The sequence below is a fragment of the Bos indicus genome, chromosome 2 (genome assembly GCF_029378745.1).
Source record: "Bos indicus isolate NIAB-ARS_2022 breed Sahiwal x Tharparkar chromosome 2, NIAB-ARS_B.indTharparkar_mat_pri_1.0, whole genome shotgun sequence".
NCBI lineage: Eukaryota > Metazoa > Chordata > Mammalia > Artiodactyla > Bovidae > Bos > Bos indicus.
Window position 1 is genome coordinate 30,002,725 of NC_091761.1, and position 25,170 is coordinate 30,027,894.

The window sequence follows — 25,170 nt, forward strand, 5'->3', positions numbered from 1 at the left end:
TGAAGCTATGCTGGTAAACAGAATATGATTAAATTAATAATAACAAAATGAATTTATAATGGAACAAGGCAAATGGAAGGCCTAGTCCTGCTGTGTTAGTCATATATAAGACTAGCATCTATAACAAGTATCGGCAAACTATATGGCCCAAGGGCCAAATCCTGCGCACTGCCCGTTTTTGTATGATTCCTGCAAAGCTAAAATGTTTTCTACATTTTAAAGTAGTTTAAAAATATAAAGAAAAATATTTTTTTGGCACAGGGAAATTAAATGAAATTCAAATTATAGTTTCTATAAGCAAAATTTATTGAAAACAGATATGCTTATTCATTTTCATGTTGTCTGTAGCTGTTTTACTCTACATAGACAGAGATCCTCTGTCCTACAGAGCCTAAATAATTTACCACCTGGCCCTTTTACAGAAAAAGTTTGCCCACCACTACTCTATAGCATCTCTTTTACAAGTGATCTGCTTCTCCATTACTGTTTTCTTAGCTTGTATGCCTTCTGTTTCCTTCTATCTTATACCTACCTGTTGGTGGGAATATTCAAGCTTAGAGGCAGGAGAAAATTGCAATAAAATGCTTTTCAGTGGCTCACTTCAGTTTTCAAAGCCATCATGTTCATTTGATGTAGTTGGTCAGCCAGTCATCAAGTATGGTTGTATATGGTAACAGCCATATGATTAGGACCTTCACTTCCCATTGACTTGAAAACAAGTTGCTAGATTTTTTTTTTTTTTTATCCTTGTAGCCCCCATGACAGCTTGATAGTTGGTAAGAGAGTAGACGTAAATGTTCTCACTGCAAAAAAATAGTGGTAATTATGAGACATGATGGAGGTGTTCCTTGACACTATGGTGGTAATCATTTTGCTGTCTATATGCTCATCAAACCATGTTGTACACTTTAAACTTATACAATGTAATATGATAATTATATCTCAATAAAGCTGGAAAAGCTAAATCTAATTACAAATTTGAAGGGAAAAAAACTATTAATATTTGCAATGATTAAGAAAACTAAAGGGAAAATGAGCCCTTGGTTTGTCATCACCATTCTTATTAGAACACACACACATCAACGAACATATATTTTATAGCAAAAAATACTTTTTTATTGACAATGAAGACCAACAGGAAAATAGTCTCAAAATTTCTTAATGATTCATCAAATTGATTTCTGTGATTTTCTCTCCCCTCCATCTCAGATTCTTCTCTTAAGCCTGATATATTAACACAGACATTTTTTTACTTATGCTTTTCTACTTACATTTCTGAGAAATTATTCTAGATGTGACCAAAATTAGTGGTGAGTCCTTTTTCCTCAGTTTGGTATAATTTTGATTGTTTAAATGTGAAGTAGATGTTTCTGGCCATGAAAAGACTTACACGAAAGGGTTTTTCAGTTATCTTTTTTTATATAAAATATTTTAAAAATATAATTTACATATTTTGAGCCCTCTGTGAGAATTTTTTTAAAAATAATATTCAGTTTACTTGTACCCTTACCTCTAGGAGGAAAACAGAAATGGTTTTGCACACAAAATTGTGCTTCAAGGACAGGAGTTATCCTGACCTGTTTTATAATATTTTCCAGGGCCAAAATGATTGACAGTAAAGCCACCCAATCATAATGCCATTATCTCATTTGAATTGGGTTCAATGGGCAGATCTTTTTCTTTGCTTTAAAAGTCTCATTAAGTTGCAAGTTGGCACAATTCTTGGACAGAATATTTTATTACAGGAACTCTGAAAGCATTATATGTTCCACTTATTGCAATAAGTGAAGTTTATCTTCTGGGAAAAGTAAACGCAGATCTTGGCTTAAGTTACCTTCAGCACAACAGACACTAGTCACAATTTTCTTGTTCTACTTGTTTCTCACAGGTAACAAATATTAAGTAAAGGCAAATGTCAAGAGGGCATTTTAGGTGCATAAAAGGGAATTTGGACACAGGTTTTCTGCTGTAGAAATGAGTTTAGGAATGACATCACGGTAATGGTGAGGGAGCATTCTCTTTGCTCCTCATGCTGGCCCTTTAAGGGTCGGGCTGACCTCTGCTCCAGCGTTCACAGAGGCTCACACATGGGAGATGATGAGAACTCTAGCTTCTCCTCTGCTGCCCCATCCTGTGTTCTTATCTATGGATGAAGATGTATAGAGCTCTTCATTGCTGGTTTGGATTTTGGCCTATATTTCAGAAAACTGTATTTATGTTCTTTTTTATTTCCCATCTCCCTGTTTCTCCAACCCTATTCTCCTCCTGACATAGGTCCTCAACCTATTTCTTGCTTTATTACTGAGCTCATTTAGTTCAGACAATCTTACAGCCATTGAAGAAGACACTGATGCAAACAACCTCCAGATTGCAGTGGCCAGAATTAAGAAGGGAATAAATTACGTGAAACAAACCTTACGGGAGTTTGTTCTAAAAGCATTTTCCAAAAAGCCAAAGATTTCCAAAGAGATTAGACAAACAGAAGATCTAAATTGTAAAAAGGAAAACTACATCTCTAACCGCACACTTGCTGAAATGAGCAAGGATCACAAATTCCACAAAGAAAAAGATAAAACCAGTGGTTTTGGAAACAGCATGGACAAATACTTAATGGAAGAAAGTGATGGTCAGTCATTTATTCATAATCCCAGCCTCACAGTGACAGTACCAATTGCACCTGGGGAATCTGATTTGGAAATTATGAACACTGAGGAACTTAGCAGTGATTCAGATAGCGAATACAGCAAAGGGGTAAGATTGTTTTTTACATATATTGTTTAATGTTATTTATTATGAGTTAAAATTTCAGATTTTTGCTGTCATGAATTCTTTTCTAATATGCATACTAATAGGTACTTTGTGAATTTGTACAGTAACTTCCTGAAGGTGCACGTGGTAAGGTTTTACCTACTGGTTCTTAATAACTGATACAATCTTATTTAGCTAGATTTGAAAGTTCGGGAATATGTAAGTCTTCCTTTCCTTTATTCCGTTTGTCATCAACGGTAAAGTCACACGCAGTCTGCTTTAATCGTGTCTGTTGAACCCACAGCTCTTCTCCATCACCTTTACCTTTGCCCTCTGCTTGGCTAAGCCATTTCCACATGGTGTCCCCACCCATATCTCTGCCTACATTTTCCATCTACTCTAATCCATCTGTTTGATTAATTTTACTCAGGTCCAATCCTAATCACATCACTCCTTTGAAGTATCCTTGATCCCCAAGATAGATTTGAATTGTACACTGTAGGTAAAAGCCTTCATATCATGCCCTCACAACCAACTGACTGGCTGTGTCACCCTGGGGCTCCTACCCCTGAACCAAGCCAGTTTTCTTCTGGGCCACATACAACTCACAACCTGCGTGATTTTGCTTGGGGTCTCCTTCTTCAGTCAAAATCCTGAGTATGCCCTTTAAGACACAGCCCTCAGTTTCCTTGTATATAAAATTATTAGCCCTTATTAAGAGCTAGGTGACGGTTAAATGAATTGCACATGTAAAATGCTTAGAACAGTATTCACAGTGCTCAGAAGTTGTACTGATTATTTAGCATTATATTTTATATTCTTAAAAAATTATTATATGCATCAAATGGTACTATAAACTCATTGAGAACAGGAAGCTTCATTACAACTTTTTTGTATCCTCCTTCCCCACCTCCAGGGGCATATATTCAAAGTATTATTGAGCTGCATTTTTATTAATATAGAATATAATCATAAGTGAGCTTTATGACAGGATTTTTATGGCATCTCTCTAAAGTTTTAAGATACCATTTTACAATATTTTTCCTCTCTTTAGGTCACATCTGAAAATATTTGACACGTATTTCCCAAACATCTTCTATCTGCTTGGCCCTATATTAAGATCTGGGTTTCCCAGGTGGCACAGTGGGAAAGTGAAGAATCCACCTGCCAGTGCAGGAGACCCAAGAGATGTGGGTTCAGTCCCTGCATTGGGAAGAACCGCTGGAGTAGGAAATGACAATCCACTCCAGTATTCTTGCCTGGAGTATTCCATGGACAGAGGAACCTGGCAGGCTACAGTCCTTGGGGTCACAAAGAGTCAGACATGACTGAGTGAAGGAGCACACACACACACACATATTAAGACCTATCCTTCTTAAATTTAGAGTGGATTTTGGAAAAAGATACACAGCTCTGTGTGTATGTGTGCACATGTGCATTGGCCATGTAACCAATACTAGGTACATAGTAAATGCTCAATACTTATTCACTAAATAAATATATGATTAATAAATTATGAATATATGTTTTAAGTAGCCAAAGAAATTATCTCCAAGATCACAAAGTAAGGAATAAAATATTTTATTTTTTATTTTAAAAATCTTTGCGTGGAAGAGGTTAATAACTCCAAAGATTCAGAAGGTATAGTTGTTTTGGTTTGAAAGTAGAAAATTCGATTCCTCATACCCTGTGCAGAAGCAGTAATCTGGGTCTAGACTCATGTGAAAAGAAAAACAAATTCAATTACCCATTTTTCTGCCTACAAAGTTTAGAGTTGTAAAACCCTAACTGCCTAGCAGACTTTCTGAATAAGCTTAGATTCTGGGTGTTAAAGCACTGTGGTAGCTTGGGCTTCCCTTGTGGCTCAGCTGGTAAAGAATCTGCCTGTAGTGCGGGAGACCTGGGTTCGATCCCTCAGTTGGGAAGATCCCCTAGAGAAGGGAAAGGCTACCCACTCCAGTATTCTGGCCTAGAGAATTCCATGGACTATACAGTCCTTGGGGTCGCAAAGAGTCGGACATGACTGAGCAACTTTCACATTTGAGAGGAATAATTTCTTACCTGGTCATTTTTTCTTTGCTCAAAGCTTGTGGCTATCCTTACATGGATCTCCTTAAGTCGCTGGCAAATATCATATTCTTAGTATGTTGAATTATAACATTTTAAAGGGAATCTAATAGACCTGTCCCATATAGCACCTCATTTTCTAATTCAGAAAGCCAGTAAGAGAAAGCAACTTTATCTACAGTTATGAAACTCGTTCAGGGCAGAGCAAAATCAAGTCCCAGTCTTGATGTGCATAAGTCTGCCTTTATTCTCCTGTCTTTGTCCCTTTCAGGGATAAAACTCACATTCCTAATGGGGTTCATACCCAGTTTGTCTCCCCTGGGATACTGAGCCATGCTTCTGAAGAACTTACATATCCTGTGGTATCCAGAGAAGGTTTGTGATGACATAGTATCCAACTCGGAGAAGGCAATGGCACCCCACTCCAGTACTCTTGCCTGGAAAATCCCATGGACGAGGAGCCTGGTAGGCTGCAGTCCATGGGGTCGCTAAGAGTTGGACACAACTGATCGACTTCACTTTCACTTTTCACTTTCATGCATTGGAGAAGGAAATGGCAACCCACTCCAGTGTTCTTGCCTGGAGAATCCCAGGGACAGGGGAGCCTGGCGGGCTGCTGTCTATGGGGTCGCACAGAGTCGGACACGACTGAAGTGACTTAGCAGCAGCAGCCGTATCCAACTGTCTATAATTAATGATTTCATCTGTAAGTTATTTGGTACTGAAATAGACTATTTTAACCATTCATAAAATTACTCTGCCACCTGTCCCATAAACCTTTCCTAAACCTAAAAAGCATGAAATTTAGTGCACTTAAACTGTGTTATCCAAAGACCATTTGATGGTAACTTAATATTTTTAATTATCATTGAGTTTTTTATGACATTGTAGTCATAACTACTTGAGAAAAAGTACATTTTTTCTACTTCATAGAAATGGAAATACGTGGCATCATTTTCGGGAGCTTGAGGCTACCTTGTAGGTCATAATTTAAAATACATAAACTAGTTTCTTTAAGTCATTTGCACAGTATTTGAGTTGGTAAGCCCTAAACAAATTGGAGAAGGAAATGGCAACCCACTCCAGTATTCTTGCCTGGAGAATCCCAGGGACAGAGGAGCCTGATGGGCTTCCGTTTACGGGGTCGCACAGAGTCAGACATGACTGATGCAACTTAGCAGCAGCAGCAGCAAACAAATGTTAGGTATCATGTTTATTATTGTATTCATCATCATTATTAGCCTCTAGAAATTCAGATTTTAAATTATGGGCTTTGAAATTTTGTCCTTAAGACATTTTCCATGACATATCTCAAAAGTGTGTCATCCTGAGTGTATTCAAACCTGCTTGACTATATACTGGACTTGAGAAGTAATGAAATTTCAAGATCTATAAGAAATTTGTTATGTAGTATTAAGCAGTTGCCAACTGTAACAACCTGCATCTAGTCTTCCTCTCCAGTGCCTTGTGATTTAAATGTTTCTAGTTATGACTTTGTTTTATTTTTCAATTCAGAACACTAAAAGGAATTCACATTTCCTTATTTACCTGAAGTGTTTCTACATCATTTCAGGCTAAGCTCTCTGCTCTAATTCCCCTAATCTTCAGCTCCCATTGAGTTCCCAGTTTTTTAATTGCTTATTCTCTCCTTTGTATCTTTCCTATATTTTCATCTTTGAAATAATTCTTGATGAACTTTTCCCAAAAAGGCAAATCATGATTATCCGATAGAAAATATTGCCCAACTGAATGTCGGTTATTTAAGTCTTAAGCACTACCTGGAGTATGGTGAAGAAGGCAGCCTCTGGAGAGAGAATTCTTGCCTTAGATCTTAGCCTTAATATTTACTGTCTCCATGGTTTGAGCAATTTACAAAATCCTCTGGTTATTTTTTTCTAGTTTACTTACATGCAAAATAGAATTATAATCAAGATTACTTTATTTGGGTAAACAAACAAGTGCTTGCTGAAAAATAAGTGCCCAATTAACAATTGCCATAGGTATGAAATTGAGTAGTCATGTACATACTGTAAGCAGCTATTTGCTACAGGTTAAATTTTTATGTGTAAAAACAAATGTAGGAGCTTGCTGCAAATGCCCGTTCTGGGCTGCATCCTGCAAATGCTCTCTGTCTAAGTCTGGATGCACTCAGAATCCTTGCCGAGGTGCTCCCAGTGACCACTGTGATGGATTGGTGGGCATAAATGAACCTAATTCATCTCTGGCTTGTCTTGATCCAGGTTTCTGAAAATTCATTTTCTTTATTCAAGGGCTGGGGATATATTCTACATTTGTCTGTTTAAGAATCTGCATTTTGAACAGGGGGAAATAAAATCTCTGACCTTTCCTACTTTCCCCTTCCCCATCTGGAAAATAAATCCACCCTGTCTGTTATGACCTAACATCCTTTTTTTCTTTTTTCTGCCCTCTTCTAGCATTAGCTCTCAGGCAAGTTTTCTTCTTCTGATAGACAGTTAGATATATACACTCCAGAATGAAGGCAAAATACTTTGTCATCAAATACCTTATCAGAAAATGACCAGAGATGAGTTCAAGTAAGGTGTTGAGTAAAATATCTTAAGAGTTTTGAGGCAATAATTGGCATTAGAACGCCAGCATTTCTCTGAGGATGAGTCTGTCTCAGAATCAAGAAAGACATGCTGTCATCTCTAGGGACCCATGAGAATAAGGCTCCTGTCACTGCTTCTCGGAATACACGCTGAACTGATGGCCACCCTCAGAATCAATCTCCTCCTGGGGTGCAGTGCAGCCCTCAGCAAACATTAACACACTGCAGATTTTCACCATTAGCATTGAAGTGCTTCACTATTATGAGCCTCAAATGAAGCATGAAATGCATCCATTCATTCAATAAATATTTATTGAGATCTACTATGCTCCAGGCATTATGCTAATAGTTGCTTAGAGAAAAAAAAAATTTTTTTTCAGCCAGGTGCAATAATTCAATGTGATTGGCATCTGGCTTAATTTTTTTTTCTGTTTTTAAATCGTGCCAAATCTCAAAATTGAAAGTTGTAAAAAACTAAATTACTAAGCTTTTTTTAATGGAGAGCTCTTTCTTAGAGGGTTAAAGGGACATCCTTTTGTTTTCCGTTATTACAGATTACTTCCTTTTTTGCTTTCAAGATGAAAGAAAAATAACCAGTTTATAGACTTGTGATGTTAATTATAGACTTGTGATGTTAATTTTGAATGTGTGTGTAAATTTCAGGGGAAAACGTTAAATTTATCCATTTTATTTCTCCAAATATTTTAAAACATAACAGTCATGTGGTTTTTGGAATAAATTCTGACAGGTTTCAGAGACGCTGGTAGCTATGAATCTAAAACCCTAAATCTTCTTTAATGCTCTTTTGACGAATGTATTATCAATGCTTGCTAAAGTGAATTTGTTCATCTTGTGTACTCAGCAGAGAGGAAAACATCCTCACAGAAAGATCTCCCCATTCATTCTTCCTCTACCCAAATGCAAATACTTAGCTTTCCTCAGTGGTTTTTCAGTGTTTTGAAACATTGTCTCCAAGTTGTGATGGAGCTAGCAGAGGTCCTTAGAGAAAGGAGAGAGAGCAATGAAACTTTCAAATTTACCTAATCAAACTTCTCACCTTCAAGGGAGTGTCATTTAAAACATTGCAAAAACAGTTATGCAAAATTTATGTTCTTAAAGGAAGTGAAAGCCACCTAAAGCCCTCATTCACTTTGATTATTGTGGGAGAAAAAATTGCAAAGGAATCCATGAGTAAATATTCCATTAACTGTGGCTATTCATTTTTTCAACTTCCATTTCCTAAGCACCTGCTTGTTGCCGTATGCCTGCTGGATTCTAGAAAGACGTCAGCAGTGTACTCATTTCCTCAGGAGATGTGGTTCAGAGTCTTCTTGGTCTATGGTGTTGTAAAGTGTTGTAAGTGGTAAAGAGTAAAGCTAGGTTCCTACCTTTGAGTTAAAACACCCACAAAAATCAGGAATTATAAATATATATATAAAAATAATTAAAACAGATTTTTTAGAAAACATATTGAGGCAGGATAAGGATAGGGTGACTAACCTTGACAATAAATTGGAGTACTTCACAATGGGGATGCCAGTTGAAGTATGTTTTATGATAAAAAGAATTCATCAGGTGAGAGAAAGAGTAGGGAGAGAAGGGGAGGAATGGAGGGAGACATAGACGAAGAAGGACAAAGAAACACCTTTCTGGTAGATGTAAAAGGCCCAGCCTGTGTGGAAGCATCCAGATACAAAAACACGCATTAAATACATGAGAGGATGGCCACATAGGATGCAGTAGGTGACTGAGGTTGATTGGAGCCAGATAGTGAGTGACGACTTACTGTGATTTGGAGATTGAAGTAGGTTTCTTTTTATTTAACAGAAAGGGAAAACTTTGTCTTGTGTTATTCTTTGTTGTTAGCAGACTTCTACTTTTAAAGGAAGTTTGGGGGTGTAATAAAGGTGAGGAAGCAGAGAGGATGGAAAGTTGTTGCAACCGTCCTAAGGACACTTGATGGAGGCTCAAGGTCAGGGAGTGATGGTGACACTTGGGATAAGTGAAAGACACTTCCAAGCTAAACTATAAGGGCTCAAGGTCTGGATATGTGAATTATGAGCTGTTTCAAAGGGCATATTCATTTTCTGTGGCTGCCATAACAGCGTATCAGAGACCCGGGGCTTTGTACAACAAGAACTGTATTCTCTGATAGTTCTAGAGGCTGTAAGTCTGAAACTTATGTGTCAGCAGGGCTATGCTCTCTCAGTGGGCTCTAAAAAGGATTCTCCCTTGCTTTTTCCTAGCTTCTGGTGGTGGTCTTTCATCCTTAGCCTTCATGATTAGCAGCTGCATCACTCTGATCTCTGCTTCTTTTGTCACATGGGATTCTTCCTGTCTTTTCTTTTTATAAGGACACTAATTATATTGGATTAGGGCCCACCTCAGTGACCTCATCTTAACTTGGCTACATCTGCAGAGACCCTCTTTCCATGTAAGTTCATATTCAAAGGTAACAGGCATTAGAACTTCAACATATATTTTGGAAGATACAAAGTAATTCATAATAAAAGAGTTTTGGCTTAGACGACTGGATGGATATTGATGCTGTTAAAAATATGCAGGAGGGAAATATTAAGGGGGTAGGGGAGAGAGAGTTTAATTTGGGGACATCTTAATTGTATTCTACTCACAGGATAGCTAAGTGATAGTGAACAGTAGATATTTGGAGGTTTTAAGAAGATAACTCAGAGTTGTAGACAGCTTGGAATTTTGTATGTAAATTTTAGGTCAGGTTCCCTGGGAAACCAACTGTGAGTAGTGTTTTCAGGTTAAACACCTAACGCCTGTATGAAATGATGGAAGCTAGTTGATTGGGCCGAGGGAGGAGTTGACATGCTCTGCAGTTGTAGCAGAGGGTTCAGCTGGTTCTATAGACATCGCTGGTATGTATGAGCCTTTGGAGTAATCCCAGATCAAAGCAAGGCTCAGGACCTGTGTGCCCTGAACCCATCAGTCATTGGATACAGGTTCTCCCTCCACTCTTCCAGGGAAGGGAGTATGACCTTGGGTAAGGCAGCTCCCTTCTGTATTTCATTTCCCAGAGAGGGACTCAGCTGTGAGCCTTCAGCTGCCAATACTCCTAGAAGGTGGAGGAATGAGTAGCTTGTTTGAAAGGCAGATCTGGGCAGTGCAACCACAGTATCCACTGCAATACAGGGACCACAGGAGGAAGAGGACAAGTGAATAACTTGACAAGTGGACATGAAAGCAAGCACCAAAGAGACCAAGGAGAGAATGTATATATTAGCCACTTTCATATACGCTATATAACTTTCCTCCTTACAGCAACCTGGGAAAGAGGGTGATGTTAATCTATATTCACAGATAACTAAAATGCTAAAGGATTAAGAAATAGTGCAGGTTAGTTGCTGATGTTTCTGAGAGTCATTTTAAATTTGAACTCCAGGCTTTAACCACCTCTAATACATATCATGGAAAGGCAAAAGCATGAGTAGGAATGTATTCTCTGTTATATCCCTGTAATGCGCAATTCATGGTCAGATTTTCTGTTACAATGGTATTGTGCATTTGCTGATTCATGTTCAGTTTCTAGTCCTCCTTAGTGCTAATTTATTAGCTTATAGTCTACTTTCAAAATATAACACAAAGCAGAACAAAGCACATTCCATGAGAAAATGAGAAGCCAGTCCAATGAGGATGCGTTGAGTAACGGATTCTATTAGATTGAAGGCACATGAAAGGAAGTGGCACCTAAGCTAGACATTAAAGAATGGAGATCATATTTTTGTGTGAATGTGGTAGGGGTGGAAACCCCAGGCAGAGGAACAAACAGTCGTGCTATTCATCTGATTCACTTAATCACTTATCCATCCACCCATTCATCTATTCAGTATTCAGTTTCTGCAAGCCATCATGTTTTGAGAAACTTTGTGTGCTTACTTGTTATTGCTTCCTTTTATTGATTTGATACAAATTTTAAATATTTGCAGTCATCGAGGTTGAATATTTTATGTTTTTTACTATATGGTGGTTTATGTTGAATATTTTATGTGTTTTTACTATGTGGTGGTTTTATTACACTCTTGTCAGGTCTGTCTCTCCTAAGATTTTTGTAAAGTTTTTTTCTGCTAAGAGGCAGTTGCAGGCAGTTTAGATTTCTTCTCATTATTCCATTTTAGAAAATATATTAATTTTTCCAGAAATTCATTTGATTTGGCAATATTCAATTATGCTTCTGGGGGGAGCTGACATCCCTATCTTTTATGCATAGATTCTTACAAAGACAAAACAGAATACCCCTATAGGATTTCACTTAGATCATCTTTTTGCAGATTGGTTCTAAACTGTTTAAAATTTTTTCCGCTTTATTGAATTTGTTCATGTGTCTAAAAATGATGAAATTTTGGTCTGATGTTTTTAAATCAATGTTTCTTAATTGTTATATTTTGATAAATTTGAAAACAGTCCTTTCATGTAATGTCGTTTGAATGTCAAAATTAAATCATCAATGCTAATTTTACAGTATGCTTCAAAAACCATATACTGGCACTCTCACCCCACTCCAAAATTGAGGATGACTTCCTTTAAAATGTCTGTTATGAACAGCAAACAGAATGCAAAAGGTTGCCCTCAGAAATTACAGTATTTAATTCATCTCATAAAAAACAGAATGATGTAACTGTTTAGTTCATTGTTTACAGTCTGTGCTATTACTCTGTAGCAAATATATTTCTATGTGTTTAGCATATAGCATGCATTGTCAAATGTAACTAATTTCTACTTACAGGTATGTGACTTTAAACACTTAAATCAGTTGATTAAGCTGTTCCATCATGCTCTACTTCCACACCTCAGTACCTAACTTTCTTACTTCTCACAGGGGTAAAAACAAACTGGATCCATCAAGGATGCAGCTCTGTGCTTTTAACCAGGCAGAGACATATGTGACCACTTTTACACAGGTTACCTAAAAAAAAATTCATACATATGTATATGATATTTTTTTTCAGTGTCATGCATGCTGTTCAGCTACAAAATCTCTCTGCCTGACCCATTGCAAGAAAGTAGAAACATACAATTGTGCCATAGATAAATTGACATCACAGCATGTCACGGGCAGTTCTATCTATTTTTGTTATTCTCTCGATGACTCCCTAGATATATCTCTCATGTCCTTAGGTGATTTCAAGTGCATGAGCTATAGATTTTTATTGGATAGATTATTAAAATAAGGTATAGCATGTAACAGAAACCACTGAAGCAGCATTTAATTTAAAAACCTCTATCAACTTCCCCTCCTAATTTAAGCTTTACGGTTGACCCTTGAACAACAGGGGTTTGAACTGCATGGTTCGACTTATAAAGTGATTTTTTTCAATAGTAAATAATACAGTACTACATGATCCATGGTTGGTTGAATCCACAGTTGCAGAACAGAGGATCTGAGGAACCGTGAGTGTGGAGGGCTGACTGTAAGTTTTAATCAGATGTTAGACTGCATGGAGGATTGTGCCCTGACCCCCATGATGTTCAAGGGTCAACTGTATATGTATAGATATATATCATATTAACTTGTCAGGCTTACTGAGATAAGAGTAGAGTTTTAATATTCTCACCATAACAACAACAACAAAAACGGTGATTATGTGAGGTGAAGGATGTGTTAACTAACCTTATTATGGTAAACATTTCACCGTATATTCATGTAATCTAATCACCTTGTTTACCTTAAATTTACACAGTGCCATATGTCAATTACATCTCGGGGGAAAAATTAAGATTGTCACATTAAAGTCAGTAAATTAAAATTTTATTAAGAAATATTTTGTGGGAGTATTATTTCAGGTATAAACATAAAAATCTTGTAACAAGAAAAGACCATTCTAGTGCTGGTCTTTTATTCACAGGTTAAGGAAATTGAGGCTCGTGCAGTTTCTGAGGACGCATGTAGAACCCTGAAGACAGAGACAGGGTTACCCAGCTTCTAAGCCAAACTTTGCATATATTTTGAAATAGTTTTAAGCAAAATGATAACTAGGGCTTTATTCCCTTATTGATTCAGTAATTAACATTTGATTTTTATTTGATCATATGTAAAGTGTATCATTAATAATTTACTGGGCCTATGAATGAATGAGTTATAAATGTCTGAAATGATTAATTTGATTCCAGAATCAATTTTATACACTGATGAGAGTAAGTTTCTGATTATGTACATTTGGCGCTCTGTACCTATGGCTTCTGCATGTGCAGATTCAATCAACTAGGGATCAAAAATATTCCAGAAAAGTCCAAATAGCAAAACATGATTTACCTGCATGCCAGCAAGTATTTACATGCATTTGCATTGTATTTACAACTGTTTACATAGCATTCACATTGTATTAGCTATCATAAGTAATTTAGATATGATTTAAACTATAAGGGATATATAAAGTATAAAGGATGTACATAGGCTATATGTAAATACTATACCTTTTTATATAAGGGACTTGAACTTATGCAGATTTTGATATCTTCTGTGTATATCTGTGATTATCTCATAAGGAGATAGATACACAGAGTAGCCTCAAGAAGATAAAAAGTTTAAGTGGAACATATTATGAAGTGGACACTAAATCTGTCAATAAGACATGAAACACTTTCTTAAAATTAGAAACAGATTAATATGAATTGCTATAACTAAAGTCTAACATATAAAAAATATGCTACTCAGATATAATATCTTGTTTTAATTTTAGTATAGCTTGTTGAATGACTGAACTGGAAGGAAAAACCCATGTTAATAGGAATCATGCTTTTTTTTATACTTAATAGAGTTCATATTTTTAATTTATTTGTCATTGTTAGAATGTTTCTATTACTGTTTTCAATAATGAAAGCAAAACTTTATCCTGAAGTTCATACACTCTAGGAATAATAATGCTCAGTTTCAAATTTAAAAAGAAGCATATAGTTTGTTCTAGTTTACTTGCAGTTAATTTTAAAGGAATTCCTGAGTAAAAGACATATTTTTGTATTTGAGATTGATGATGATTTAGAGGCAATATTGTCTTAGAAAACTATTTTGCTCCAAAGTGTAGTCAGTCCTCCTTCTAGAACCTAAGTAAAGATACATACATATGCAATAGCATCTATATATGTATAGGTAAAACACTATTTTTGAGAAAACTATTTTTAGAAATACATATAGATACACACATATATATGCATGTATGTGTGTATGTGTGCTTAATTACTAAATTATTATTACTTTTTTCTTGTTATCAAACTATATTAGAGAACATGAGGTGCATATTAAGGAATGGTCATTCTCTAGATAAAGGCTCAGTTGCAAAGAATGACTTGAAATATTTTCTTTGGCAGAAAAAATATATTTTTATCTGTGCCAAATTCTATTTTTACACTGTGTTTGCATTATTAGAAGCCTGGATATATTTTTAAAAAATGGTAATTGTTGTATTATTGGAATTGTCATTCCTTGTCCTTCCTCCTTACAAGTGGATAGTTTTAGGAAATAGTATTCATCATTCAGAGGTACAGGCAGTTTGTTCTTCGTCATTTCTTTTTTTATTATTGATAATTTGTAGCGATCTTAAGTCACAGAGTACGTGCTTTTACCTCACATTTTGCTGTCATGTTTGCCTATGTCCCGATCCTTATTTACCAACTTGCAGTATTCTAGCAGGCCTTAAAAGTAGAACTGTTTAAATATTTGTTCCCAAAACTTTTAAGGTATTCTTTCTGATTTGACCCACTGCATTCCAGCTATTTATATACTCTTCTCTGCAAATAGCACAAAGCCCCTGAATACCAATTGTTGTTTTACCTTTCAAGACCTTGAATGCCAGGGTGAATGCCATTTTCCATTAGAAAGAAGTGGATGAAACTGTAGGATCTGGCTGGGAAGTCTAAAACCAGTCCAATCTTCTTATATGACCAAACTTGCTTGCATTTTTTTGTTTGCTTTTATATGCAAGATCGTATCTTTCAGTCGCATAAATTGTCATGTATTGGACAGAAATTACCCTAGGTACAAGACTTTAAGAAAACAAAGAACTTTTAGTAAAGTGTTTGCTTTGAGTTTCCTGGTGGTGACTGAGATTTTACTTCATTATTTCTCCATTATCTAAAACTATAAACCAATTGATCATAAGATGGAACTGTTAAGTGGGTTTCCTGCTGAATGAACAACAGCTGTTCCCCCAAAGCCTATGCAGCTTCTCTAATATCAATAAACAAAACACTAGGAAAGGAAAAACTCTGTTTTCTTGTCCTTTATTTTAGACAGTGCTGGTGTTTTAGTTGCCCTTAATGTGGAGCCCCATGCAAGGTCACAGGTATGGAGCCCTGTACCAGGGTCACAGGATAAAAATCTCTGGAACTACCAAGCCCCATAGCAACTGTTTCCATGAGCCTCTGGATCTAAACTGGCCAGTTCCCTGACCCCATATTAAGTAAAATACCCACCCTATTATCCACTCCATAGTATCCTAACCAATCACCCAGTGCCACCATTCCAGTAGGAATTTTCTCTGTCTTGAGACTATAAAAAGTGGCTGCTAGCCTGCAAAAGGGTTCGGCTCTCCCTTGAGCCAGCCCACTGTTCTAATGGTGTCTCTCACTCTAATAAACTTTATTCTCTGCTCATTCTGTCTCATGTCTGGAAATTCTTTTCCAACCCGCACACAGACCACAACATTTTTGGTGGCCCGTACTTGGACTTGGGGTCTCTTCCCCTACCTCCTCACTTCTCCTTTCTCATAAGGACCCTCTGCAAACAGGCAAGTGGCTGTGGAAGCAGCTGAGGAATTCTGGCCAGGGTTACTCTCCAGTGTAACTCTCCACAGTGAGCGCCACTGCTCACTGGGCCCCAGTAGCTTCCGCCCAAATGGGTGATAGTCTCTCTGACTCCTTTCCAACTGAGGAATAGGCCGACCAATATTGCTCTGGGGCTTGGTCAGTTCCAGAGATTTTTATCCTGTGGCCTCGGTACAGGGCTCCACGCCTGTGAACTTGATATAGGGCTCCACACTTAACTATGTGAGAAAAGAATTTAACTAGTAAATAAACTATTTTGTACTAACCTAAATGGAAGCAAAATGAAAATTTAGACCACAGAGAGGAAAAAATATTTAATATTCCACTGATGAATGATATCTGGTATCATTGATGAATGATGTCTGGTTGCAAAGACACAACTGAGCTAGGAAACTGAACTTAACTGATCTGGTACATTTTTTACCTTGGAGCATTATGTTTTAAATATAATCTTGAGAGAAAGCAGAATTCCAGACAGACCAGAAGAGGATTTGAGGGACTTTATGGGGCCCAGAAGCTAAATCATGTAAAGAAAATAAATACCATTACTCTCAAGATAAAAACAAACATACAAATGGTAATATCATAGGTAATCTCTAGTTTTAAAAGTGCTGAAGAGAGTAGTGTTTGCATTTCTGTAGAAGGTGGGGGGAAAAAGGGGGGCCTTTCAATTGCAAGAGAGAGGAAAGCATATTTTGGCTTTAAATTCAAGTTATCCGGTAATAGAATGGTAAACTTGGAAAACTGGACTTCTAGTCACACAGAGCATAGTATAGAATTCTATCTATAGAATTCTTCTCTAAAGGTGCTTTGATCCTTTGTTATAAAGTTTACCATTTTACTCACTGTAGATTCAGAAACTTCACTATATGTATAAATTGTAAAATGAGGCTGTAAAGTTAAAAGATGCGTGATATTGGATCTAATCAAGTCTTTGAATCTAATAAAGTCTTCCTTGCTTACTGACGTACAGTGGAGCTTTTTAATCACTAATGCTTCCCATAGTTTTTTGTCCTTTTATGGCCAGCCCTTCCTTTTGATTTGCTTCTTTCAACCTTCTTCCTGTCCCTCGTGTTTCTCTGATTTGATGCTCAGGTGAGATAACTATTCTAGACTGTGCTGTTCAAAGAATATCTTTCTTTTGTTGTGTGAAGCAAACAGCCTTATAATATGTACTTTAAATGTGACATCTTTGGGATATTTTCAACACCAGCCGTCCTCTTTGAATAAGGCTTTTGTTGACTTCTGTGTTTCCTCAGTGCTCTATGTTGATAGTGTTTTTTGATTTTGAGTGCTAGACTATCAAGTTATTAGACAATCCTACTTCAAACTTCTCAAGATAAAATATGACCAACATTAATGAGCATCCATACTAGCATGAAGTAGGCTTACAGTGTGAATGTCTATTTCAGGAAATGTCAGTAAGAAATTTGTAAATGACCAACCTAGGGCAGTTTTTCATATGACACCTATATTTAACAGAATCTCTTCTTAAATGCAGTTTTGTAAAAAGCACACCTTCAAGGCAATCAAAAGGAAATGCATAAAGAATAGTTGAGCTTTACTTTGATCATATTTTCAATAGTGAAATAGCTACAGAAGTTTGTAGTCAAGATTAGAATGTTACAAAACTACTTTATTATTTTATGGATACACACTGAATATAGAAAACTATGTCCAAAACACATGTATAATATAATAATTACCTAAAGGAGACATAATCAGGGAGAGAGTGAAGGAGACTTGTATTTTTCATCATATACTACTGTACATTTGAAATTTTTGAGGCAAGTATATAGACTTTATTTAGGAAAGAAGGAAAAAATTAGAAAGTACCTACAGTCATACTATACTAGTGATTCTACTAAAAATTATCCTATTTTTACACTTGTTTCCACTTCTGTGTAGAACACCAAAGAAGAAAGATTCTCTGTTGACAAGCAAAGAATAGGCAAAAAGTTTATTTCATATTTTACTAAAAATAAAATCAACATGAAATTATAAAATGACCTATTTATAAAACCAAAGGAGAAATTTTTCATTCTGAAGTATTTATTTTACTGCTTTTAGTATAGTATAGTTATTCTTCCATTTCCAAAATCACAAGAAAGAAAGCTAAATAAATAGCAAATAACTGAATTTATAGAAATGAAAATAACCATATAATTATTTAAAATAACACAAATAATTGACTTGATCTTCTCTGTATACTAAATAAGAATAAAAAAACAGTCAGTAGTTAAAATCAGAACACCTACTATGAGATTTGAAAAATTTATCTTCAAGAGAAAAACTTTGTTACAAATGTAAGCCTTTCTATTTACCCTGTTAAAGAAACTTCTGCTTTAGTAAGTATTAAATTTAAAAGCTGAATAGATTAAAACTAAACTATCTATATTGCTAGGACATGCACATAAATATTTGAAAGTATATACAGTACTGAAATTACTACTGTGTGAATACTTAGTACATTCCCAGGAAAGCATTGATTTCCTAAAAACATTCTAAAGATTGAATTTGAAAGCCACAAGAATTTGACTTGTGATACAAATTATAGTACATATTGAATATTTTGATAATTTATGTTCCAGTGAGGAATAATTTTGAATAACTGTCATTTATGATATAAAATCTAAGTCAAACTCTGAATTTCATTGACAAAAAAAATTGCCATAAAACTTATGGGGGGTACATTTCAATGGCAAGATATGCTTCGTAAAATCATCTTAGTTTTTACTTATAAATTAACTTGGCATTAATCTGCTTTGTTAATGCTCTTTTGAAGAGTGGGATGCTTTCATTAATTTAACCCATGTTACAGCTCTGCGAATTTTAGTCATTTTATTTAGAAGTTATTACCAGGTGAGAGAAAATCATTATAATTATATCCAAGTGGTCAATGTTTTGGCTAAGGACAGTAAGGAGTTTTTTATTCTATCAACTGTTTCACCCACTGCTTTGCCTCAAATCCAAGCCAGTAACTTTTTTTCAGGATGGCAGTATTTGATTTTAGCTCCACAGAATCAAAGTGTCTTATCTTTCATGTCCCTAAAGGTCAAAATTGAGGGTATCAAATAATTGTAGTCTTTGGATATGGTACTTAAAATTGGTTTTTGTGGTAGTTGGCACAATAGGACATATTAGTAATTACAAATTTCCCCATTGTTTCCAGGAGTAATAAATATTTTAAAACCTTAAGTCTTACGGAATATCCAGTCTTATAATTAATTTGTATTTGCTTTAAAGTAATTTTAGATGAATACAATCAGTTTAAATAACCTACTTCTTAAATGAAATTTTATATTGATATTGTTAATTCATAATATTTTTAAAATCTTTGACATTGTGGGAAAAATACTTCTATGCTAATATAGATTAGAAGTATTAATTTTAATAGAGTATTCATAGTTCTTTACTTCAGTTATACAAATAGCTTTCCTTACTTCATTGCTTATGCTCATTACTTTATCAATGCCTTTTTTTTACTGATGTTGAATACTGTGTGGTAATAATAGTGTTGAGAACATAATGTGGTACCCATAAAGCACACTTTTAGCTTCCAAGTCATTCACTAAAAGTTAATAGTCTAGGCTGGGCCTGTGATCTTAATGCAATTCAGGAGACTGAAGAATAAATCTAAATGAAATAAGAATTTTCTCCTTTTTAAAACTTGCATTTTTTTGGGAATTATTCTTTTAAAAAAAACAAGTAAAGCTGTAATCTTAATAAGAGACTACATGCTGTAATAACTAGAGGTTTCCAATAATCACATGTCATTTAGCAAATGAGAATGAAAATTGAACTCTTCCATTGATGTGCTGCTCCATTATAAAATAATTTTAGGAAAGTCTGACAGAGTTTTGCTACAGTTGCTGTATGTATTTTTTCGAAAACTTTCTGTGTATCTGTGTGTGCGTAAACATCCTGTTTGATCACAAAGTCCTGGGTGGGAAAAAGCCTGTTTGTGTTATGATCAGTTTCATGATCATAATGACAATGAGTTCATTCCTCTCATGTGTTGGTCTGCCGTGTTCAAGTTCATGGAATCTTTGTTTCAGACTTTGCATGTGGTGCGCGCTTTAGTAGCCAGTATCTCTCGACATTATAAATACTAGTTATGATCTCTTCTACTCTATCCTGAAATTCCATCACTAAGATAGGTGATGATGAATAATTGCTATAGACGTTGACATTCTGATTCTGATACAGTATTTGACTTTTTTGTTTGTTTTGATGAAAGGCCTTCTATCTATATCATCCTGATACATATTCTTAAACCCAAGCAATGATAGAAAAAATATGTTTGGATTTCATTTTACACTAATTTTATTATTTTTTTAAATTTTAAGTATCAACAAGCTTTTTCTGCCAATTGTCAGATCAGACCTTTCCGTTATCAGGTGTTGGCAATTTGGCATTTGTATATTATTGCTGTTAGGGTCTTAGTTGTTCTAAAATAGTAATTAGTTGTATATATAAACTTATATTAAACATAAAACAAAGGTGTGGTCAATACTTTGCAAATGTTATAGTTTACATAAAAATTGTACCTTCAGGCTAATTCTGTCCTAATAATTGTTGACATACTAAAAATAATGAAATGTATTTTGCACAGGATGTGTAGATAGAAAGATCAAGCATAGATGCATTGTAAGGTGACCTGACCTCAGTGTATGTTTATATGTTTTTATGGCCATCGTATTGTTAATCTTTTTTTTCATAACACTTTGCATGACTCTGATGATCAAATATGGTTTTTAACAAGAGATTTGAATTGAACCCTAAATGAACTCTCTGGTGGGGTGGTGATTTCTTTTTAGAGGCTGAACCAATCAAGTTCCTCAGAGTGCAGCACAGTTGATAACCCTGTGCCTGGAGAAGGAGAAGAGGCAGAGGCTGAGCCTGTAAATTCAGATGAGCCAGAGGCCTGTTTTACCGATGGTAAGAGAAAAATTGAGACCTCACTTAACATCCATTTGTTAATGTTTTGGCCTCGGTCTTAAAGCCTAATGCTTACTTGGGATTGATGAATAAACTGTCAGAAGACTCCATTCCATGCTGATTTAGTCATGGCTCTTTGACTAGGCTTCTGTTTCCATACTTATGCTACTAATAGTAATTTAGAATGTTTATGTGTGTGTTATGCTGTAAAGCACTGCCATTTTTTGAGAGAAGCAAATAAGTGTGATACCCGATTAATGGAAATTTGTGTTTGCTCAAATTAGTACTATAAGCAAAACACATGGAGTTTCCTTTAGAAGTATCCCTATTAAAGGCATTTAAGGGTCTCATCTGGAGAAGGCAATGGCACCCTACTCCAATACTCTTGCCTGGAAAATCCCATGGACCGAGGAGTCTGGTGGGCTGCAGTCCATAGGGTTGCTAAGAGTTGGACACGACTGAGCGACTTCACTTTCACTTTTGACTTTCATGCATTGGAGACGGAAATGGCAACCCACTCCAGTGTTCTTGCCTGGAAAATCCCAGGGACGGTGGAGCCTGGTGGGCTACCGTTTATGGAGTCGCACAGAGTCAGACACGACTGAAGTGACTTAGCAGCAGCAGCAGCAGCAGCAGCAGCAAAGCCTCTGTGGAAAGTATTAATGCTAAACTATTTCAGACTGTAGGTGCTATTTTACTGAGATCAAACTTTACAAAGGCTATTTTAATCCTATAAAATACCAATGAGAATACTTATATAATAACTTAGAGATATTCATAACTTTTCAAATTCACAACTCTAATTTGAGTCTAGTATATAAGAGATATTACAGAAACACATTTTCAATGAATTGTAGCCTTCAACACTGAAAACATGCTGTAAACCAAAGTTTCAGTTGTGTAAGATGAATGCATTCTGAAAATACAACAGGCAACAATATGATTATAGTTAGCAATACTTTATGGTATACTTAGATACACAAAAGGGTAGATCTTATATGTTTTTGATTACCCATCCCCCAAAAAAGAAGAAATTGGTAACTATATGAAGAGATGGCAATTTAATTAGCTTGATTGTGGTGATTATTTCACAGTGTAAACATAACATATTTACAAGCTGTATAACTTAAATTTTTAATTGTCAATTATCTCAATAAAGCTGAAAAAAATGGACAGAATAAGAGAAGAATGTTTGCATGCAAAGTCACTTTAATCATGTCTGACTCTTTGCAACCCTATGGGCCGTAGCCCACCAGGCTCCTCTGTCCATGGGATTCTCCAGGCAAGAATACTGAAGTGGGATGCCATGCCCTCCTCTAGGGGATCTTTCCGACCCAGGGGTCAAACCCATGTCTCTGGTGTTTCCTGCCTTGGCAGGCAAGTTGTTTACCACTAGCACCACCTGGCAAGCCCAGAAGAAGAATAGGCAAAATCAGTCTAGAAAGGTAGAAGTCAGACTCATACTCACCTTTAGGAGGTACAGATTGGGAAAGGGCATGATGGTGATTTCTGGGTGCTTGAAAATGTTATATCATGACCAACATGGCTATTCCATGAGAACATTAATCTATATAGTTAAAATATATATACTATACTGTATGTACGTTCTCCTCAAGAATTTAAATAAATAGATAAATATATTTTTTAATGACCAGAACACCAAAGAAAATCTATGAGCAAACACACATCTCTTAGTTATATCATTTTGAGCAGCTGTGTTCCACTAGAGACTTTATACTCATTGGACCTGCTGGGGTAAGAGGTTCAGCCTGATGAATTAAACAGGGCAACCAATGAACAATGGCAACCTTCAGCTTATCTACTTATTTTATCCAGTCACCAAATAAGCATTAAGTACTTTCTGCCAGGCCTAGGCCTGAGCACTAGACAGAGCAGTTGAAAAATAGAAAAAAGTTTCTTACCCAAATGAAATATGTAAGTATGTAGTAGATCAGATAAGCAATATGTGCTCTAGAGAAGTAAAATGAAAATAGGAGTACCAAGGTCAAGGGGTAGAAGCCTACTACAATATAAGTAGAGTGATCAGAGAAGGACTTTCTAAAAAGATAACACTTGATCAGAGACCTAAAGGAAATTGAAGCAGATATATGAAGGAAGACTGTTTCAAGCAGAATAAGGAAGGCATATGCCCTGAAGTGGGGATATGCACATTTGAAAACAAAATCAAGGGGCCAGTATGAGTCGAACAGATTGAGAGGTGGGAAGATTGGTAAAAGATGAGGTTAGAAAAAAAAAAAAAAAAAGATGAGGTTAGAGATGCAACAGAGGCCAGATCATAAGAGTATTGAAAAAACATAAGAATCTTATTTAGAAGTCTCACAACATGCCATCTTATAAGCAGATGGGTGGGTAGCAAGGGCAGAAGTTGGAAAACCTCTGAATGTTCCTGCAGTAATCCAGGTGAGAAGTGATGGGAAATTAAAAACTACTGTGGGAGTATAAGTGTCTGAATATATTTTGAAGTTAAAGCTGAAGGGATTTGCTGATGGATTAGATGTTGGGTGTTAAAGCTTTCTTTTCTTTAGAAGAGTCAAAGATGACTCCAAGCTTGGGGCCTCTGAGAAATACATAGTCTCCACACGAAGGGTTAAAAATGAGCAGGCTTGGTCTCCATGGGAAATCCACAGTTTGTTTATTTATAGTAGAAATGACCATGACCAAGCTGTGATTGGCTGACAGGCGTTGAGCTAGAATCAATGCCAATTTAGAGCAGTATTTGGCCTTCACAGGTTTTTGTTACCTGAATGGCAGCAGAAAAATCAAGGCAAATGTGTGAGTTAAGTCAGAATAATTGTGTTTTGGTGAAGACGAACACTAACAGGATTTTGTTGTTTATAGTCTCGCATGCATTTTTTCAGCTTCATAACTACCACTTTATCAGTTTGCACCTTATTCCTCTTCACCTTTTTCTCCTCCCTCTTCTTGTGTGTCTTTCTTTAGTTCTTTGTCATTAGTGTTATAATTCAAGGCTTCAGGTTCCTGCCCCAGTTCTAGTACCATTCTTTACTATCCTTAATTCTAAATGTCTTTGCAATCTGTATAATTATGAGCATGACATGACTCTGGTTCTGCTTGGTTTTATATTGTACTCCTGTTGGATTAAACAATTAGTAAATCAAAAAATTAGGATTAGGGTGTGAGAAGGATACACTCTTCCTTAAAAGGATGTGTTTTCTATTAATTTGATAGGAGGCACTAACTCAGCTCTGCCCTCAAGTGTTCTGAGTTCAACTTCCTAAAAAATAGCTAATAACTAATCCTAACTTTGATAACACAATAACGAACTCTTTTGTGCCTATTTTGTCTTTTTTTTTTTTGAAGGAATATATGGACAAAACATTTGTTTTAAAGGATTTATAATTTTTAAGTGTTTAAAAAAAGACATTTTCTAATCAGTTTTTACATTAATTATACTGATCATGCTGTTACATTTTTATTAATGGATAAACTGTCTTAGAAGAAGTCTGTGGTTTTTTTTTATTTGAAAGCGTTAGTTTAACATGATGAAACCAAGTGGAGATTTGATGTAATGGCTCATAAGAGCAAATAAATGAAACCACCCAAAAGGAATAGCATTTACCCGTGGGGACCCATTAAAATGTTTGAGAGGTTCTCTGTTATGTTTACATTTAATTAATAGTCCTTTTAAAAAAGAAAGTGTGATTCCATTGCTAACCAGCTAGGTTGGAAACATCTTGGGATATACCTTTCTATGATGGTCAGACAGGCAGTGGTCTTACACTCCTGTCTCAAAATAAGAGAGAAACTCTGTGAGGTATGATAAATCCTGAGGAAAATATTTATGCACCTTCATCTCAGATAAAAGGTTTATCTACTTTTCTAATTATAATATATAGTGCCTTTTCCTACCTGAATCATAAGAATAATATTCTCTTCAATCTAAATACTGACAAAAATAAATCCCAAATGGTAAAATCTTCTTGGGGCTTCCTTGATGGCTCAGTGGTAAAGAATCCGCCTGTCAATGCAGGAGATGCCAGAACTTAGAAGTTCCCAGAAAGGACAAGAACACATAAAAT

General features: G+C 35.8%; 1 protein-coding gene and 1 long non-coding RNA gene across 4 annotated transcripts in view; one reads left to right on the forward strand and one right to left on the reverse strand.

The window, feature by feature from the left end:
* SCN9A (sodium voltage-gated channel alpha subunit 9) overlaps window positions 1-25,170 on the forward strand; it is a 165,120-nt gene that overhangs the window by 107,643 nt on the left and 32,307 nt on the right. For all 3 annotated transcript variants that reach the window (XM_019971649.2, XM_070803876.1, XM_070803883.1), the window contains 2 exons: window positions 2,275-2,751; window positions 20,989-21,109. In XM_019971649.2, the coding sequence (XP_019827208.2) occupies window positions 2,275-2,751; window positions 20,989-21,109 (598 nt within the window). The remainder of the gene's footprint in view (window positions 1-2,274; window positions 2,752-20,988; window positions 21,110-25,170) is intronic.
* The window catches only part of LOC139187339 (uncharacterized), a 138,750-nt gene that overhangs the window by 34,428 nt on the left and 79,152 nt on the right, over window positions 1-25,170 (reverse strand). The gene's annotated exons all lie outside the window — the stretch shown is intronic.